Genomic DNA, 14,389 nt, shown 5'->3' on the forward strand with positions numbered 1-14,389 from the left:
GGGTGTGGCGGTGGCGAGACGGGCCATGATGCGATGATGCGTGGCCGACGTGGTGACTACTACTACTTGTGATGGCGTTGGGTTTTGAGAGAGAGAGAGAGAGGGGAGAGAGGGAGATAGAGAGGGAGGGGAGGGTGAGGGAGGGAGAGAGAGAGGGGAGGGGGAGGGAGGGAGAGAGAGAGGGGAGGGGAGGGAGGGAGAGAGAGAGAGGGGGGGAGGGGGAGGGAGGGAGGGAGGGAGAGAGAGGGGGGAGGAGGAGGGAGGGAGGGAGAGAGAGGGGGGAGGAGGAGGGAGGGAGGGAGAGAGAGCGAGCGAGCGAGCGAGAGAGAGAGAGAGGAAGAGGGGAGGGGGATAGGGAGAGAGAGATAGCTACAATATGGACTCATAGGTCACGTGGGAACTACTCACATATCAACATGAAGACACCAAGGTTAATGAAAATGGCCTTGGTGATTGGTACTCCCTCTGGAAGTGTATCGACGGAGGCCTCCAGATGGGATCGCGGAAGAACAAAGGCTTGCAGCAGCGATAAAATTGTTTCGGGTCTCCCATTGTGAGTTTTGGAATATTTGAGAATATATAGCATTGGAATTAGGTCGGGAGGGCCTACGAGGGGGCCACAAGTTCGGGCGGGGACGCTACCCCTTGGGGTGCGACGTGTGAGCTTGTGGCCCACTCTTGGATCTTCTGGCCTCCCCCCGGAGCTTTTAGGTACCTCTTTGTCGAGATAAAATCACTCTAAAGTTTCATCGTGTTTGGACTTTGTTTGGTATGCTTTTCTCATGAAACCAAAAACAAAAAGAAAACACTAACTGACACTTGGCACTGGATTAATAGGTTAGTTCCCAAAACTGATATAAAAGGATGTATAAAACATACAAGATTGATAATATATTTGTTGGAAATATGCCCTAGAGGCAATAATAAATTAGTTATTATTATATTTCCTTGTTTATAATAATCGTTTATTATCCATGCTGGAATTGTATTGATTGGAAACTCAAATACATGTGTGGATACATAGAGAACACACTGTCCCTAGTGAGCCTCTAGTTGACTAGTTCGTTGATCAAAGATGGTCAAGGTTTCCTGGCCATAGTCAAGTGTTGTCACTTGATAACGGGATCACATCATTGCGAGAATGATGTGATGGACAAGACCCAAACTATAAACGTAGTATATGATCGTGTCAGTTTATTGTTACTGTTCTCTGCATGTCAATGTATATGTTCCTATGACCATGAAATCATGCAACTCCCGGACATCGGAGGGATACCTTGTGGGTTATCAAACGTCGCAACGTAACTGGGTGACTATAAAGGTGCTCTACAGGTATCTCCAAAGGTGTCTGTTGGGTTGGCATGGATCAAGACTGGGATTTGTCACTTCGTGTGACGGAGAGGTATCTCAGGGCCCACTCGGTAATATAACATCACAACAAGCCTTGCAAGCAATGTGACTAAGGAGTTAGTTACGTGATCTTGTATTACGGAACGAGTAAAGAGACTTCTCAATAACGAGATTGAACTAGGTATAGAGATACCAACGATTATATGGGATTATATGAATCCTTGACATACCGAAGGACAAAGGAAATAGTATACGGGATTATATGAATCCTTGACATAGAGGTTCAACTAATAGAGATCTTCGTAGAATATGTAGGAGCCAATATGTACATCCAGGTCCCACTGTTGGTTATTGACCGGAGAGTGTCTCAGGTCATGTCTGCATAGTTCTCGAACCCGCACGGTGTGCACACTTAAGGTTCGGTGATGTTTCGGTATAGTTGAGTTATATGTGTTGGTGACCAAAGTTTTGTTCGGAGTCCCGGATGAGATCCCGGACGTCACCGGAAGTTCTGGAATGGTCCGAAAACGAAGATTGATATATAGGAAGTTGGTATTTGGATTCCGGAAGGTTTTCGGGCATTGCCGGGAGTGACGAGTGGGTTCCGGGGGGCCACTGGATGGGCCCACCACGCCCCAAGGGGTCCACGTGGGTTTATTGGATGCGCAATAAGGTATAATGGGCTGACAAAGTCATCCAAGGAAAGCCCATGAGGAAAAAGTGGAAAATCCAAAAGAGGTGAGAAAATAAGGAAGTAGTCCTAATCCAAGTGGGATTGGAGGAGGACTCCTCCCTCCTCCACTTCGACCGACCCAAGGGAGATTCCCTTGTGGCGCCAATGCTGCCTCCTCCCTCCTCCTATATATACTAGAGGTTTAGGCTTTTGAGACACAACTTTGCCACGTGTTGCCCCCTCCTCTAGATCGTAGTTCTTCCTCTAGATCGGTTTTCTGCGGAGCTCGGGCGGAGCCTTGCAGGAATAGATCATCACCATCGCCGGCGCGCCATCAGGCTGCCGGAGAACTCATCTACTTCCCCGTCTCTCTTGCTGGAGCAAGAAGACGGAGATCGTAATCAAGTTGTACGTGCGGGATGCGAAGGTGCCGTCCGTTCGGCACTTGATCGGGCTGCGGAGGTGCCGTCCGTTCGACAATTGCAGGAATAAAGATTTTGCAATAGGAGTACTCATACCTCACCTCGAAGCAACCGAGATTACTAACTAAAAATGAAATCATGCCTTCTTTGAAAACCACTAGAAATCATAGCATTGCACACACCACGCTGTCATCGGAGAGGGTCGGCTGCCCCTCTCGATTCGGGCACCTTACATTATGAAGTTTTATCAAAAAACAAATACACCTTATATAAAGGAATGGAGGGAGTATATCCCTGCCGAAGATTTTTTTTCTTCCAAAATTGCGGTGTGAAACTGTGCATAATTATAAGTTAAACTATATCCTCATTGTGATTGACCACGTGGAACAAGTGGTTTCGAACCCAGACTTGATATCGTCATCGTGGTCATGGCAGATTTGTTTGTGTTATTTTCTCGATGTTGGTATTTTGTTTTAATACTCAGCCTAACCTTTTTTTTAGATTCTATTTTTGCTATGGTGTTTAAGTGAATACTTAGATATTCATCACAAAGTTCAAAAGTAACAAGCTTTTTAGCATTTTTACTAGCATACTTCCTTTTCCTGATTTGTTTGTACCACTAATTGATAAGTAACTACTTCCTCCGTCCCATAATACAAACGTTTTTATATTATAGGACGGAGGAAGAGTCTTCTAAATACTTGATTAGTTTGTGCTTGAGTTCAGATGACGGTTTGTAAGTTAATATTCTTCATTTTTGAAAAGGAAGATAATACTATTCACATACTTCCTCCGTCCGAAAAAATACTTGTCCTAGAAATGTACAAAATAAATGTATCTATAACTAAAATAAGTCTAGATACATCTATTTCTAGAACAAGTATTTCCGGACGAAGGGAGTATGTGTGAATGGCAGTTCACCTCTAAACAATTGCAATATGAAGGAACGTTCTGCCGATTTCATTCGTCTTGAGTTCAATGTCTGTTAAAACATTTACGGGTGGCTGAAATATCTGTGTCCATCATATATTATTTGTCAATGAATTTAAACTCGACAATTTGCATGTTTGATACATTTTATGTGATATTTTATCCTTCATAGAACAATGGACATAACGAGAACACAGTATGAAGTACAAAAATGTAATAAAATAGAATGTGATGGGTAGTCTTCAGGTTGTGCATTCATTATCGCCGGCAAGGATTATCTGTGCACCATGTATTCTTCGTCACCCATAGGTGCTTGATAATTTATTATGAAATGCAAATACAAGATGAGTGTTAACTATGGTAGAAAATAAAGTGAACTTTATTTATTTGTTTATTAAGGGAAGTGAACTTAATTTATTGGGCATGAGCCAGGGGGAGCTTCTATTCCCCGCGCGTGCCGGCTGAAAGCGAGAAATTGCGTACCCTCGCCTCCCGCTTCAGCCCCCGGCCCACTGCAGGGGGGGGGGGGGGCTTGTTTTCCTTCTTTATTTATCTTTGCATTTAAAAAAAAAAATTCTGGATAAAACAAAGTTATGAATTTCAAGAAGATTCACGAATTGGGAAAAAATGTTCCTCGATCTATAAAAAAATCACTTATTTTAAAAAATCTTATCTAGTTTTAAAAATGTACAAGTATTCAAAAATTTGACGAGTTTTAAAAAATGTACGTACATGCAAAGAATTTTAGGGGGTTTGGAAAAAATGTTCGTGAAGTTTCAAAAATTATTTTCGAATTTAAAAAATGTTAATGATACTAAAAAGAAAATTCTAAAATTCCAAAATATGTTCATGACTTGTAAAAGTTTGGCAAAATTTATATCGTTCATGATTTTGAAATATATATGTTAATTCAAAAATTATTCATGACTTCAATTTTTTTGGAATGTGTAAATAATGTTGACCATTTAATATTTTGAATTGTATGAACAATTTTTAATATAAATGAACATTTTCTAAATTGAATGAACATTTTTTTAGTTCAGTGTATTATTTTGAATTTGATAATAAGAAAATGTCATATTTTAAAAAAAATTCACTAAAATATATGGAAAAAGTAAGAAATGAATAAAGTAAAAAATAAAGGAAATAACGAGCAAGAAAAATAAAGAGAAACCAGGATAGAAATTGAAAAGCCCAGCTGTAGGCTGTGGCCTAGCGTGTGTTTCTGGGCACGCGCGATCGCCTTCAGGCGAGGCTGCCCCTCGATCTCGTGGCAAGCGAGACATAGGCGTAGGCGGGGGGTAGGTGTGTTGTGAGCAGTACTTCAGGCGTTAGGTCGCGTCGGGCCTTGAGGGCCTTCAGCAGTAGGACACACCACTCAAAAAAAAAAGTAGCAGTACGGCAAACTATTCAGAAGTTGCTAAAAAAACTAGTCTCAGTTCCGCCCTAAAGTAAAATATAAACTACTTCTTCCATCCCAACGCTCTTATATTATGGGGCGGAGGGAACAATACTCTAAAAAAACTATTCTTTGTTGAACTCACTCCGGAAAAAAATTGCACATTACCAAGACAGGGAAGTCGTCCTTGGATGAACTCACTCTGAATACGAAAACACAAATTTATCGTCTTCTATAGTTTGAACTGGCACGTTAAGTAGCAACATGAGATGATTCATCAAAGAGAAACGCAACGCATGTCTGCTATAGGTAGGACTGAAACTCAAGTGGCCGGAATAAGACTGCAACAACTTCATGTTCAAGCACTTAATTTCTGAATTTGAGAACAGCAAACAGATTTCCTACATTGTCAGGAGAACATACCAAGTTTAGCTAGCAGAAACACAACAACTTCTCGGTTTCACTTTTGCCGTACCCCTATCTCACCGCAAGAAGTTTTTGATTCACGTGGGCGAGAGCTGCACGGCCGGCCGCCGCCCACCGCTACGTACACGGCCGGCGATACACGGCGCCTGCGGCCATTTCGACTGGGCGCTAGAATCCGGCTCCAACTCGTGAATGGCTTCGTTGCACCGCCACACCACGCAATTCCCATATGCATATGTGTTGCTGCCGCCGAAGAGGAGCCGGATTCGGACCAGGCACATCCTTTATAAGCATGCCCAACCCTTTCCCTACCAACACATCGCCTCTCTCCATCTCTCCTGCTCCCGCACGTACGTCTCCAGTCTCCATCTTGTGCTGCCGGACGCCGGAGCCAGAACCTACGATCTCGCGCTGATCGCGAGATGGCGAAGCGCAAGTCGATGAGCTCCAAGATGGCGTCGCGGAAGAAGCCGACGCCGAAGCTGGAGACCACCTTCTGCTGCCCCTTCTGCAACCACCCCGGCGGCGTGTCCTGCACCATCGACCTCAAGCTCTAAGTCGCCAGCGCCGTCTGCTACGTCTGCCAGGAGGCCTACCACACCGCGGCGCACAACCTCACCGAGCCCGTCGACATCTACCACGACTGGATCGACGCCTGCGAGAAGGCCAACGAAGACGTCGACGCCGGGGACTACTGCTTCAAACGACAGCGGCGAGTCGGCAGCGGCGACGACGACAGCGATGCCTGATCGATGATCAAGCTGGCTTCAGACAAGATAGATCTATCAACACACCCTGATGTAATCTAGCGTAGTTGGATGTTTGATTTATCTTTGTCTCCCGAGTTTCCGCAGATTGGCTGAAATTGTATTGATTGGAGCATGTAGTCCTCTACCTCTGTTGTTGCACGCAGTGTGTAGCTCATGAGTTCTGAACTTCTGATCATCAGTCAATCTTGCATAAGACCTTGTACTGAATCTGTCGCTGGTTTAGTTGTTGCAGTGCTGCCTTTTTTCGACCGACAAGAGTACCTATTTTCGAAATCGAAAGTAAAAAAGAGTGCTGTGTTGTCTCTAGAAAAAACAGTTCGCACCAATCAAGAACAAAGACGCTCTGCAAGTACAGAACCAAAAGGATGAAGCAGATAGGTTCCTCCTGTCAGGAGAATGAATCAATTTCCGCTAGTAGAATCACAAGAGCTGCTGGGTTTTTCCTAAACCTATATCTCAATGCAAATTGTAGTTCTGAATTCTCATGTCATTGTGTCCGAGGCGGCAATGCTTCTGAAGATTGGGGAAATTCTGAGAAGGTCAATATGCATTATGTCAATAAGGAAGTTATGCATTATGTCAGTAAGGAAGTTATGCATTATGTCCGAGGCGGCAATGTACTCGGGCGAGCGTCAGGAGTACAGCAGCTCGGGCCTTGGCTGAATTAGAACGGACAGTAAGGAAGTTATGCATTATGTCACAGGTAGTGCAACGGTTTGAGAAGGTCAATACGTAAAATACCATTGTTTTGTAGAATTAACGAAAAAGACAACTTATGTAAAAAACCTGAAAAAACAACAATATACTGTAGGATACAACTTATATACAGCCAGAATTTGGTTCACAGGTTAATCAAAACATTTGCTTCTTAAGGGTGAAAACACATATTTGCGAAGTTCTAAAGTTTCTGCCAGCTAGCTGCACATAGTACCAAATGGGAAAACTGAATTATATTGTTTTCACTCAACAACTTCTACTTAGAGTATTCACGAAGAACAATATCTAGGGTACTAAGTACCAAAGGTAATAAGCTTCTCAAACTTCACTTCCACGTATCATCGTGGAGAACTCAAACGATGCAACTAATGCAATGGCAAGGGCACACAGAGTGCCCAAGTCCTTCTCTCCCAAATCCCACCAAAGAAACTAATGCTAGGTAGGAAAGTGAGAGGAAGAACGAAGAAAACACGAAGAACTCCAAGATCTAGACCCAAGAGGTTCCCCTCACTTAGAGGAAAAAGTGATTGGTGGAAATGTGGATCTAGATCTTCTCTCTCTTTTCCCTCAAGAACTAGCAAGAATCATTGGAGGGATTGAGAGTTAGCAAACTCGAAGAAGGTCAACAATGGGGGGAGAACACGAGCTAAAGCGATAAGATTCAATGGGGAAGAAGACCCCCTTTTATAGATGGGGAAAATCCAACCGTTGTGCTTCACCCGCACAGAGCGGTACTACCGCTCATGGAGTGGTACTACCGGTCGGTAGGTTCACCAACCATGCTGAGGCCAAAAAGGATGCAAAAAACAGTCCGACGGAGCGGTACTACCGCTAGGGAGCGGTAGTAAAAAATTACTACCGCTCGCACCAGGAGCGGTACTACCGCTGGATACTGAAACTGCTCTAACTTTCGCATACGGACTCCAAATTCAAAGAAACCAAGTTTGTTGGAAAGCTAACGGCATGGGCTAACACAATCTTGATAGAAACATCAATAAGAAGCAAGTGAGAAAATTCCCAGAATAAAATGGTGAGAACCCTTCTTCGAATAAGACCGGTAAAAACTCCCAACATCGAAAACATCATAGAAGATGCATATGGACTCCGTTTTCGATGAACTCGAGCTTGTCATGAAGATGAACATAAGCTCTAAAACTTACAAAGAGAAACACCAAACAAGAACCAAGAATTATGATGCAAGAATGCAAATGGTTTGAGCTCTCAACGAATGATACGATCAAGCTAGTCACTTGAGAGCCCCCCTTGACAGTACGACAATCTATCCTAAAACAGAAAACCTATCAAGGGCAAACCTATACCTTGCACCTCGTCCTCTTGAGATAGATGAAGATGATCTTGGCTTCCTCAAGATGGACCACCTTTCTTGATTACGTTGGCTTGATGAAGACTAGTTGATTGCTCCCCCATACACACTATGGGTGAGCCGCTCTTCAGCATATCTTCACAAGTCCATTGCCACCATCCTCCACCACTTGACGTCATCCTCCATGGGTTGTATGAGATCTTCCTCTTGACGCAAGCCCATGGAAACACGCCTAACCCCACATAGAACTGTCACGAAGACCATGGGTTAGTACACAAATACGTAATGGACAGTGCTTACCATACCATGGGATCACTTGATCCCTCTCGGTACATATTGTATGCTTTGTGTGTTGATCATCTTGATTTACTCTTTGTCTGACGATCTTGATCAACCTTGTGTCTCTATGATCATTCTTTGGATAATACCTTGAATACCACCTTGGTCATCATATAAACTCCTTGAACCCAACATATGGACTTCAAGAAGTGCCTATGGACAAATCCTATAAATATAACTTAAGGCAACCATTAGTCCATAGGAATTGTCATCAATTACCAAAACCACATATGGAGATATATGCTCTAACACGTGGCAAAGCAAAGTCCTTGAGGAAGCCTCACTCGATCATGGAGGATTCAAACTGAGCCATGGAGAAGCTTGCCATCGAGGGAGTCTTTCGTCCACCCTAGCCCCATAAGTAACAAGGTCCACTAGCCATTCACCTTTTCAGGTTGTGAGAAATCAGAGGATGAGTCAGACCAGGACTAGAGGTCTCGATTGTCGAGTAGTTCATCATTGGGGTGTGACGCGATGAAGTGGAGTCCACAAATGAGACTTGGACTCGGGTGAGGAGTGAGGCCCTCTTGTCCGATTCAGTTTTTCTTTTAAAGGAGGATAACCCCCGGTTTGTGCATTAGGGCGATGCATACATCCATTTAATATTAAGAGTGCAAAATCTAGCAGTCGAACAACATAGACCTGGAAATAAAGCAAAAAAAAAAAGCCAAAGCCTCATGCCTCGTGACAGTAGCTCCACCACGGAGCTACTAACTCTATGTAACATAGACGACATCAAAACAAAAAATACACACCTCTCAGGCCAGGCCTCCAAGAATGAATTGTCATACGTGCGTCAATAATGACGAGTCCAACACAAGGTTGAACTTTGGATTCTCATCTTTAAATTCAAGTTTCAATCCACCATCTTTAGCAAGGTCCTAATGGATGTTGGAGGAAGTCGGAATTGTACATGGAGGAGTTTGCAATCAAAGAAGTCAGACTCAACACAAATAAAAGTCTCTTTTTTTATCAATTTTGTTATTTCTCGCGTACCTGAATCTTTTCTTACGTTAGTTACCTCCTTACTTCCAACTTCACCGAAGAAGAAAAAACCTCACCAGAGAAGCCATCGCCACACCATCTATCTTAGGGGGGAAGTCATTGCCGCATTATCCATCTTATTTCTGGCGGGGGTTGTAGGAGATCACGTGAGTTCTTCTCTGTTGCGGGATTGCGGTGGGGCTTAGAGGGATGGCTGATCGATGATCAAGCTGGCTTCAGACAAGATAGATCGATCCCTGATAGTTTCCTTCAGCGTAGTTTGATGTTTGATTTATCTTTGTCTCCCGAGTTTCCGCAGCTTGGCTGAAATTGTATTGATTGGAGCATGTAGTCCTCTACCTCTGTTGTTGCACGCAGTGTGTAGCTCATGAGTTCTGATCATCAGTCAATCTTGCATAAGACCTTGTACTGAATCTGTCACTGGTTTAGTTGTTGCAGTGCTACCTTTTTTTCGACGGAGAAGAGTACCTACTTGCGCAATCGAAAGGAAAAAAAGAGTGCTGTGTTGTCTCTAGAAAAAACAGTTCGCACCATTCAAGAACAAAGACGCTCTGCAAGTACAGAACCACAAGGCTGAAGCAGATAGGTTCCTCCTGTCAGGAGAATGAATCAATTTCAGCAAGCAGAATCACAAGAGCTGCTGGGGTTTTCCTAAACCTATATCTCAATGCAAATTGTAGTTCTCAATTGTCAAATCTCATGTCATTGTGTCCGAGGCGGCGACGCTTCTGAAGGGGTGGAGTCAGGAGTACAGCAGCTCGTGCCTTGGCTGAATTAAAACAGGCAGCAAGGAAGTTATGCATTATGTCACAGGCAGTGCAACGGTTTGAGAAGGTCAATACCTAAAATATCACTGTTCTGTAGAATTAACGAAGAAGACAGCTTTGTAAAGTTTTTTGGTCACTCTGAAAGTATGAGTCACCACAAGAACGAATGAAATGTCATGGTTATCTTCTACTCCCTCCGTCCCACAATATAAGAGCGTTTTGCAAGCTATGTTAGCTTGCAAAACGCTCTTATATTGTGGGACGGAGGGAGTATATTTTATCTCATTATTAGGATTTTACCAATCGTTAACTGAATTCATTGGAATAAAACACATGATATGACTCCGACATCTGCATCAGGAACTCTCAGCTTTGCCCCCCTTGCTCAATGTCTCATTTAAAGTTCTGACAAACTAACCACTGCAATATATCTTCATAAGCTCAGATTTAACTATCATTAGTTCATTAAGACCGCTATAAGTGATCCCGATGAGCCCAGTTATTACCCTAATACATGTCAACCACGATTTGATGGCACGCAGTTTGCACCTGGACGCATATGAAACTGCATTCCATCGTTTCTGCAGGTACACCCCTACACATACAGGTACGAGAACCAGTTTCTGCACTTCAACTTCCATCAGGATCCCTATGCCGAGTACGATTTCTGGATAAATACGTTGGGGGTTGATGGATTATTCACAGATTTCGCTGGAAGCGTACACCAGTACCAAGAACTGAAAACCCCACACCCGAAGGACGCAACCGCGAGCGGCCTCCTACTAAAAATTGCTCAGATGATCGCAGCTTACGAAGGCCTCTGAATAAGTTTGTGTTCCAGCAAAGTCACTGCCATTTTCAGTGATTAATGCGCAAGACCAAAATGGGTCGACATTTGATGATCCGTGGTGACCTTGAAAGGTCACTAATAGATGTTGGTTTACGCTGTTATATAGTGTTAACACGAGTTTATATAGTGTTAACACAAGTTTACGCTGTTATAAGCTGACGCGGGAGAAAGTTTTTTCAGTTTTGTAAAGTATTCAGGAGCTTCCCAGATGGGTTTTTCATTTAGGTTTTTTCAGAACAGGATTTTCTTTGGTTTTTCACTTTTTTTTCTTTACTATTTTCATTACTTTTTCATTTACATTTTATTGTTTAAATCATTTTTTATTATTAACTTTTTTTCAAATGAACAATTTTTTTTACAAATCAATGAACCCTTTTTAAATTTGTACGCTTTTTTATTAAAATTGTATGAACTTTTTTGAATATTGATGAACTTTTTTGAATATTGATGAACTTTTTTCAAATTTTGTTGAACTTTTCTGAGATATGATGAACTTTTCTTTGAAATGTATGAATTTTTTTCAAAAATTATGAACTTTTTTAGGGTTTGTGAACTTTTTTTCAGTTCAAAGAACTTTTTAAAAACTTTTTTCAAATTCATGAACTTATTTTTAAAATCGTGAACTTTTTAAATATTTGTGAACCTTTTTTAGATCACTGTGAATTTTTTAAAATTCGTGAAATTTTTCTAACAAAATTTGTGAAACATTTTCCCCTTTTATGAACTTTCTGTGTTCATTTTTGTTTTTGCTCTTTTGATTTTTTATAAAAATTCCGCCTTGAAACTGGGCCGGCCCATTTTGCAGGTCGTGTGGGCGCTCGTTCTCCTAGCCGGGGAAGACCAGACGAGGGCACTACAGATGGGCTTATTTGCTTCAGGCGTTATGTCGCATCAGGCCTTGGGCGCTAGGCGGCCAACTAGTAGCAGTAGGCCACATACTATACCGCAAACTATTCAGAAGTTGCTAAAGAAAACTACTCTCGGCTTCCATCCTACAATATAAGAGCGTTTTGTAAATAGGTTGCAAAACGCTTTTATATTGTGGGACGGAGGGAGTAGTACTCTAAAAAACTATTCTTGGTTGAACCAAGACAGGGAAGCCGTCTTTGGTTGAACTCACTCTGAATGTGAAAACACAAATTCATTGTCTGCTATAGTTTGGACTGAAACTTTAAGTTGCAACACGAGATGATTCACCAAAGAGAAACGCAACACAGATCTGCTATAGGTAGGACTGAAACTTCAAGTGGCCGGAATAAGACTGCAACCTCTTCATGTTCATGCACTTAATTTCTGAATTTGAGAATAGCAAATAGGTTTCCTACATTGTCAGGAGAACAGACCAAATTTAGCTAGCAGAAACACAACAACTTCTGGGTTTCACTTTTGCCGAACCCCTATCTCACTGCAAGAAGTTTTGGATTCACGTGATCGAGACACGACGACATTCTGAAGAAGTGAAGCGACGGTCAGGAGTCCTGCTCTGGTCTTTCTCTACACTGCATCGACATCCGGGTAGCGCACCCCTGCGTGGGCTGAAATATAATTTAGAAGGAAAGGTTAGGAGGTAAGGTCATCCATCATATTGCTGAAACAGACTCAACAACAAGATCAAGAAGACGGTTGATGTACAATCCTGAAAGCACTGTAATTTTAGTGCAATAGTTTTGGGGCACAACCTGAATTTTCTTTCTGTATTACTACAATTGGCTAAATCATGTAGAAATCAGTATCTTCTATGTGAAGACAGGTGATGAAACCTGAAAGCAATGTAATGTGCAGTAACTGATTTCCATGTAGTGTTGTGGGATACAACCTGAATGCTGTTTCTGAATTACAATTGGCTGAAGCTGAATCATATAGAAACCATTATCTTCTAGGTGATGCTGAACTGATTTGGGCTTTCAAGTTTCAAGAGTGTGGACATGTAACAACCAGCTAACTTCAGACTACACAAGCAGATTAATGCAGCAACGACAGTGCAAATGCAACAGTTCAAGCCAATTCCTAACTGAAACAGATTAACAGCAGTTTCAGTAAACTGTTTTTCAGACTGTTCGCCAACACAAGATCAGTAGTGTAGGAAGTTTGGGACATGGACAGCTCACCTGGCGTCCCGCCCGCGAAGACGACGATGTGGAGTTCCTGGACATGGACAGTTCCGACGATGTGGCGGCTGCGGGGCAGATCGACGACGAGCGGGGTAAGACGCCCGAAAGTACCGGCTTCGACGCACATGGCGAGGTTGGAGACGTCCATGAGAGCCTCCAGCCGGCGGGCTAGCTTTTTCCTCAGGTGGAACACGGACTTCCCCCTGAACACGAACGCGCCGTGGCTGATGCGGGTCCCGTCGGCGCCCGCCCGCACGTACACGATCAGCCGCGGCTCCAACAGGGTGGTGAGTCTTCCGGGGAAGGGAAGCTGCAGTTGAGTAGCAAAGAAACATCATGATGCCAGGAGATCAAATCAAAACTCATACGAAGCGCAAATTTGCCAAGAATTGCTCCAAGGCAACACGATTTGCGGTCAAATTCCGAATCCAGGTCGCGCAAATTCAACAAGAATCAAGAAGCGGACTCACACAAATCGGACGTCGAAGGGGAGGCATGCCGTCCCTGGCGGGGATGGGCTCCACCGCCCAGAGCATCTTCGTGCTGAAGTTGTCGAAGACGTCGACGCTGACGCCGGTGCGGATGTACCTGCCGTTGGCGCGGAGGTGGTGCCGGGCGCCGTCGCGGAGGTTGCGGCCGACGACGTTGCGGAGAAGGACGTCGTTCCCGGAGTCGGCCCCGACGGCCTGCCACCTGATGGCCTCCTCCTCTTGATCATCGTAGTTGCGCTGCTCGACGCGGCGCCCGCGGTGGCCTAGCGGCGCCGGCGCGTTCGTGGCGGCGAGGTAGCGGCCGTAGGCGGCGCTGTGGAGAAGCACGTGCTGGGCCTGGGCATCGTCATCGGCATCGCCCTGGTACAGGTGCACCGCCCAAGCCGCGTTCATAGACGCCCGGCAGTGGTGGAGGGAGACGCCATGCCCGTCCTCGTTGGCGTGCAGGTACGTCCCGTGCACGCGGCTCCGCAGCCGCACGTGGTGGCCGTCCTGGAGATGCTCCATCTGCTGGAGGGCGCTGCGAGGTGGAAGTGGGGAGGATGGGTTCTTGGTTTCTTGGCGCTCCGGCGAGGTGGAGAAGATGAGAAGCGAAAGCTGTTGGTTGTGCCGGTTATGTTAGGCGCCAAGGTGAGGATGGGTTCTATTTCAAGATGGCTGACACGCCGTCGCCGTACGCCCAGGTGGGCTTGCGGGCCGAGGCCCGAAAAAAAAGTTCCTTGGGTTGCGTAAGTTAATGTCCACAACACACTGTTATGTTTTTTCTCAGCTTATACCATACTCCCTCCGTTTCTTAAATATAAATCTTTTTCATA

General features: G+C 44.2%; 1 protein-coding gene and 1 pseudogene across 1 annotated transcript; one reads left to right on the forward strand and one right to left on the reverse strand.

The window, feature by feature from the left end:
* The first annotated feature begins 5,622 nt into the window (after nt 1-5,622).
* Nucleotides 5,623-5,949, forward strand: LOC123408187 (annotated as a pseudogene).
* A 6,972-nt stretch (nt 5,950-12,921) lies between these two features.
* On the reverse strand, nt 12,922-14,081 carry LOC123408188. Its single transcript, XM_045101355.1, has 3 exons — nt 13,554-14,081; nt 13,081-13,393; nt 12,922-12,983 (listed from the first exon to the last, which is right to left on the reverse strand). The coding sequence occupies exons 1-3, from the start codon at nt 14,079-14,081 to the stop codon at nt 12,922-12,924; spliced, it is 903 nt and encodes a 300-aa protein (XP_044957290.1).
* Between the last annotated feature and the right edge of the window lie 308 nt (nt 14,082-14,389).

This window comes from Hordeum vulgare, chromosome 7H, assembly GCF_904849725.1.
Source record: "Hordeum vulgare subsp. vulgare chromosome 7H, MorexV3_pseudomolecules_assembly, whole genome shotgun sequence".
In the NCBI taxonomy this organism is placed as follows: Eukaryota; Viridiplantae; Streptophyta; class Magnoliopsida; order Poales; family Poaceae; genus Hordeum; species Hordeum vulgare.